The sequence below is a fragment of the Boleophthalmus pectinirostris genome, unplaced genomic scaffold (assembly GCF_026225935.1).
Source record: "Boleophthalmus pectinirostris isolate CB_2022bp ecotype Guang Dong unplaced genomic scaffold, ASM2622593v1 HiC_scaffold_6, whole genome shotgun sequence".
Lineage (NCBI taxonomy): Eukaryota > Metazoa > Chordata > Actinopteri > Gobiiformes > Gobiidae > Boleophthalmus > Boleophthalmus pectinirostris.
This window is the reverse complement of record NW_026571447.1, coordinates 818,356-825,000: the sequence shown is the minus strand read 5'-3', so window position 1 is coordinate 825,000 and position 6,645 is coordinate 818,356. Positions and strand designations below refer to the sequence as shown.

The window sequence follows — 6,645 nt, the reverse complement described above, 5'->3', positions numbered from 1 at the left end:
GAATTAAATACAATCAATTAAAGAATCTGCCCAAGAACTACAGGTGGAAATTAGCTCTGGTGCCAACATGTCTCCTGTTTAGATTCATGTAGACTGTGCACTGTCCCTGTCCCATTAAATAAATAAATAAACTAAACATGTCATCTTCTGAAAAAGGTGTCTCATCTCTAAATGTTTTCTCTTTAAATTAGTTTTAAACCTGTGAAATTGTCTTTGTCTTTCAGTGTGGTCCGTGAACTCAAAGAGGACCCAGACTGCAGAGGTAAGAACACAGAGAGTCAAATCTGTGTCTCTCCTCAACTACAACTCAATGACACTCAATGAACTGGCCATTTCAGATTATTATCCATCCCTCTTCTGACCTCAGGCCCATAGCTCCCAGCCTTATAACATGGTCAAACTTTCTGCGAAGCGCTTCAGGGTCGTGGGAATGATTTAATTGAATTTATTATTTAAATTTATTTCCTGTGACAATAAACAATCAGATTAGGCTCATATATGACGTGTGCCAAACCTTAGCTGTTCTAGGCCGTTTTTAATCAACTGTCAGTATAGTCTTTGTGGGTTAACCAACCACAGCCCTTGTGTTCAGCGGGAGTTCACCACACAGTTACTTTTTGGCTGAGGTTCATGTGCGTCGGTGAGCTCTCTAAATGTTGCCTCTATGTGTTACTCACTGGATTTCTAAAGTCCTAAACAGTTTGCTTTCACCACTCACTCACATAGTTAACATTCTTCAATCTGGAACATTCCCAAGAGCTTTGAAAACTGCGCTCATTAAGACTCTCCTAAAGAAGAGCCACGGTACTGAACAATTTCCAACCAAGCTCAAATCTGCAGATTTTTCCAGTCAGGTTTTAGAGCCACCACAGCACTGAGACTGCTCTTATCAAGGTGACAAATGACATCGGCCTGAACACTGATGCAGGCAAAGTCTAAGTGTTGATCCTGTTAGATCTGAGTGCTGCTTTTGACACTGTTGATCATGGGATCCTCTTACAGAGACTAGAGGACTGGGAGGGATGGGATGGGATCTGAGGTACTGCACTAAACTGGTTCAAGTCCTATCTAGAAAACAGGAAGTACTTTGTTGAAATTGGAAACTGTGTCTCAGATCACATGGCCCTGACCTGTGGGGTGCCCCAGGGGTCAATCTTGGGCCCCCTTTTGTTCAATATCTACATGCTGCCCCTATGTCTATGTCTCACTGCAGCAGGAGACTATGGACCAGTGGACTCACTCTGCCACTGTGTCCTACAGATCAATGTGTGGATGCAAAACAACTTTCTCCGGCTAAACTCAGACAAGACACAAGTCGTAGTGTTTGAGACAGTGTCAGCAGTCACCTTCAGTCTCTCTCTAAAACCTTCAAATCAGGCAGGAAATCTTGGTGTAATAATGAACTCAGACTTGAACTTTAACAGCCACATCAAATCAGTAACATCTGCAGCCTTTTACCATCTAAAAACAGAGCAAGGGTTTAGTGTCTAAAGCAGACTTGGTGAGACTTATCCATGTTTGTCTCCAGTAGGTTGGACTATTGTAACGGCCTCTCACAAGTCTCTCCATGACCGAGCACCAAATCCATCTGTAACATGTTAGTGCCACATGAACATCTGCACTTTGACGAGCTCAGGGACCGACCTCCTGCTGGAGCCCAGAGTCACGACTATGGTTTTAATGCAGGATCTAGATGAACTATTGGAGTGGGTCTTCTCTGTGCTCCAGTTTGAACAGACTTGAGACCGTGGTCTGTCATATGTAGTATTGTCATGATACTAAGGCATAGACATGATGACATGATAATAAATAGACAGTAGAATGTGATTTTCAACATGAAATCACAGTATTTTCTTTTCTATTCCCATGTGTCTTATATGTGTGTAATGATCAGTGGTGCAGTAGGTTCATGTTGGTCCATGTGTGTATACTAGTCTGTGTGCTCTTCTACTTGTTCTGATACTACTCAACATCATTCTAAAGACTTCCAGCTAAACTTCTTTTATGTCCTGTTGACTGGACTTTTTGACTGCCCAAATGAGTATCTAGTGTTGGTACTAGTTTTGGTATTAATTAGTAACTGGTTTTAATACTTTTTGCAACCCTAGCCTGATGCCACTGAAGAATAAAACGTACCCACACCAAAATAATGTAGACACCCTAAACTGGTCACGCTCTTTAATCTTTAGGCCATGCTCATCAAAATGTCCCTGGAGTTGTGTTTTGTTTCATTCACATGTTTGAGTAACTTTTTATTATTAGTCTGTCTACATCTCCAAATCTCAAAATGCTCTGTTCCACCCTGTGATGTCATGAATTAGTAGTTTTTAAGTTAATAATTACTTTTTACCTTTAGTTCAGTGGAGATTGGCAATTCCAGGGATGAAATTATCCAAATGATTCTAGTGAATATGAATGGAGCTTAGAAACACAGTAGAACACTTCCTATATTACCACATGACATCACAAAGTGGTCTCTGTTTGAAAGAAGAGCTAGTGTAATATGGGTCCTTAAATGGGAAATGAGAACATGTCTGCCCTGACATGTTCTTTTGTGTGTGTTTTGTTGGCTCTTGCACTGTCCTTGTGAACTGTGCAGCAGTTCCCATCCTCCGTCTAATCTGTTTCTGTCTTTGCAGGTGACCAGAGCCAAGCTGAGGGTCAGTGTCTGCTCCAGATGAAAGAAGAACTAGAGGAAGAGAAAGTCCAACAGGAATGGATCCAAACATTCCCAGTGATTGTCTCTGTGAGGAGTGAGAAAGAAGAGACGTCAGTGAAAGAGGAGAGCAGAGAGGACGGCGACGCAGCAGTTGCAGCTTTCACGTGTACAGTTTGTGCCAAGGATTTCAGACGAAAGTATTATCTACAACTACACATGAAGGCTCACAGCACCAAAAGACCATTCAGGTGCTCAGTTTGTACCAAGGACTTCACTCAAAAGTGTTATCTACATCTTCACCTGAGGAGTCACAGAGGACAGAGACTGAACAGGAGCCAGCGCTCACAGAGGGAACAGCAGTTTTCCTCTGACACGGACGACTCTGAAGACTGGACATCTGAAAGTCCCACTGCACAAGCACATTCTGAGCCCAGTGAACAGCTGCAGGAGCTGGCTCACAGAAACAATGGGAGAGAAGCAGGAGGCCCAGCCAAAGCTCATAAATGCTCTGAATGTGGGAAACAGTTTCAGCACATGGGCATGTTTAAAAGACACATGAAGACTCACCAAGCAGAGAGACCATTCAGCTGTTTTGTTTGTGCAAAGAATTTCACACACAACTGTTATCTACAACTGCACATGAGGATTCACAAAATAAAGAGGTCATTCAGCTGTTCAGTATCTGCAAAGAATTTAAAAAGAAAGTCAAATACAACTGTACAACTTCACATGAGGACTCACAAGAAAGTGCAACCATTCAGGTGTACAGTTTGTGCAAAGACTTTTACTCAGAACTGTTACCTCCAACTGCACATGAAGTGTCACAAAAGAGAGCGGCCATTCAGGTGTTCAGTTTGTACAAAGGACTTCACTCAAAAGTGTTACCTGCAGCTTCACCTGAAAACTCACAGAGGACAGAGACTGAACAGGACTCCACAGAAGGACCAGGGGAAAGGTGGAAACAATGCTAAAAGAAAGGTGAGGTCTGTCCTTCATGAAGCCAAGATGGAGGAGAGTCGTGAGGACAGTGAGCAAGAGGAGAGCAGTGAGGAAGACTCTGATAAATCCTCCGACTCTGGAGACTGGAGGCCCGCTGCTCAGAGCCACTCCCCACACAGACGCTCTAAAGTGGGCTCTGGGACTGAAGCACGACCCCTGAAGTGCTCTCACTGTGGAAAGGGCTTTCCCACCATCAAAAGACTGAGGAGACACGAGCTGCACCACCTGGAGGACAAACCCTTCAAATGTTCATTTTGTACCAAGAGTTTTCTGTCCATCACTCGCCAACTGGAACACGCCAGAACCCACACAGGAGAGAAGCCCTTCAAATGCTCCGTCTGTGCGAAACACTTTTCAACAGAGAAACTACAAAAGCTGCACATGAGAGTTCACACAGGAGAGAGACCTTTCAGCTGTTCCATTTGTTCAAGGACTTATACACAAGCTCAGAGTCTAAAGATGCACCTGCTCACACACAAAGAAGAGAAACCTTTCAAATGTACAGTTTGTGAAAAAGCTTTCACTGAAAAGAAAACTCTAAAACTGCACATGAGGATTCACACAGGGGAGAAACCTTACAGCTGTCCAATTTGTGCTAAGACCTTTACCTTAAGTGGTCATCTCTCAAGACACAAGGTGAGAATCCATTCAGAGGAGCGTCCATTCAAATGTACAGTTTGTGCCAAAGATTTTAAAGAAAAAAAAGCTCTAAAAACTCACATGAGGATTCATACAGGAGAAACACCTTACAAGTGTCCAGTTTGTGGTAAAGGTTTTAAACAAAATTACATTAAACAACATATGATAACACACACAGGAGAGAGACCTTACAGCTGTTCTGTCTGTTCTAAGAGGTATGCAGACAAGAACAAACTGAGGAAACACATGAGGATTCACTCAGGACTAAAGTGTTCAGTTTGTGAAAAGGGTTTTGCTGAAAAGAAATCCCTGGAATACCACATGAACATCCGTCACACAGGAGAGCGGCCGTTTCACTGCAGCGCCTGTGACAAGGACTTTGTGGCTGAGGGCTGGTTTAACACACACATGCGGATTCACACCGGAGAGAAACCTTTCAGCTGCTCAGTTTGTGCCACAACATTTAGAACAAGATGTAAATTAAAGAGACACATGAAAATCCACACAGGAGATGCACCATTCAGCTGTTTGATCTGTTTGAAGGAGTTTCAGTCGGAGCATGGTCTGAATGTTCACAAGAGCAATCACGCTGCAGACAAACCCTTCCACTGTGGGATCTGTGCTCAGAGCTTCTCCTCAAAGAGCGCTCTGATCATCCACCACAAAGTCCACAAAGGAGACCGGCTCTTCAGCTGTTCAGTCCACTTACACAAAATGGAGTCCCAGAGCGTGAGTGAGGCGCAGACCACAGGGGCCGGACCAACGCTGTCCCCAGTGTCATAAACGCTCAGGCCACTGTCATCTCTTACTGTGATATGATGATGGTTATGATTATGTAAGACATTCCAGGAGTGCAATAAAACTTGTCTGTTTTAGCCCCGCCCACACAGGTGTGTTCAGAATGCAGCGTCGCGTTTACACGTCAGGTCTATGGACGGCAGAGGCTTCCTCAAATTTAAACTGAAGAGGCTGTCATCATTCTGACAGTAGCAGAGCTACTGATAAATTGTAGCTTTGTTCTGTTAGTCTTTTCTTTTTGCTCTGTGGAGCTGTTTCGCTCAAATCTACTTTTTGTTTCAAATGTTTGTTTTTGTTTCTCTGTTCTTGCTTCAGTAGTGCACAGTTAGCTTGTTGGCTAACAGCAGTTATTTTTGTCTCTTGCTGCTAAAATGATGAATGTTGTGACGTCGTCCGCACAGCCTCTGTAGAGGTCACATGATCATGAGCTCTCCAGACGTATCCAAGGTTTCGTTTAAACACAGGGGCCTCTTCCCATTAGATGCATCATTGTCCATCACTGAAACTGTTTTCACAACACACTGCTCCTTTCAATCTCACTGTCACTAAGTTGTTTTCCTGAACTGACCCTGGTCTGGTTTTGAACATGGCTCCAGTCTGACTTGGTTTGTGTGAATTGGGGATGGGACAAGATCTCGCGAGACCAAATTGCACAAGTTCCAAACAGCAGTGTTAAATGACATAAATATTAAATCAGATCAATCAGAAATGATGAGGCCAAAATCGGTGACTGAATCTTACATTTTACAAATGATTGATATGACAAATCTTGCCTTGCCTTGTTCTCATGGACACAATCTCATGTCTCATTTTGTAGAAATTGTCTCGTCTCTGTGTGAATGGAGCTCCACAGTCCTGCCCAACTGCACTTCCAAGTTCACTCCGTGTCTGGAAGACCATTTTCCATTCAAAAAGTTCAAATTAAAGAGTTCAGAGACGTGTCAGAGTCTAACCAGTGAAATGCTTGAATAATTAAATATGGGAAAATGAATGGGACACTTACTTCTGGACTCTGGGGGTGGATCGGTCACTGCTGAGCTCCACAGAAACACATCAGACGGGACATTTTTTAAAGAAATAGTCAAAATATTGATTGGAATTTTAAAATAGTCGAAATATTGACAGCAAAAGCCAGTGTGAGACTTTGTCTTTCTGTTGTCAGTATTTGGATTATTTCTTGTGAGCAGAATCGTGCTGAAATGTGCCTCGCCTGTAAATGCCTTTGTTGAGATTGAAAAATAAACTACATCAACATCCATTCAGTCACAATTAAGATTCTGCTTTTCTATTGTTCATTTGTTTTCAGCCTTTATTTAAAGCCACAGTATGGAACTTTCTGGAGGTGGCATGTCACCTGTATGATTCCATGGTAATACAAAATAAATACATATATATATATACATACATATACTATATATATATATATATATATATATATATATAGTATTATATATGTATATATATAATTACAGCCAAAGGAAAAACTTTTCCATGTGAACAGGCAGGCAGAAGTCCTCCTCCAGGCCAAACAGGAGTCAGGTTTGTGGAAA

The 6,645-nt window shown here is 42.5% G+C and overlaps 1 protein-coding gene across 1 annotated transcript in view; it reads left to right on the top strand.

The window, feature by feature from the left end:
* LOC110157905 (zinc finger protein 658B-like) overlaps positions 1–6,353 on the top strand; it is a 15,241-nt gene extending 8,888 nt beyond the window's left edge. Inside the window, exons 5-6 of the mRNA XM_055163331.1 lie at positions 225–262; positions 2,640–6,353. Coding sequence (XP_055019306.1) covers positions 225–262; positions 2,640–5,080 — 2,479 coding nt within the window. The 3' untranslated portion in view covers positions 5,081–6,353. The remainder of the gene's footprint in view (positions 1–224; positions 263–2,639) is intronic.
* The last annotated feature ends 292 nt before the right edge of the window (positions 6,354–6,645 follow it).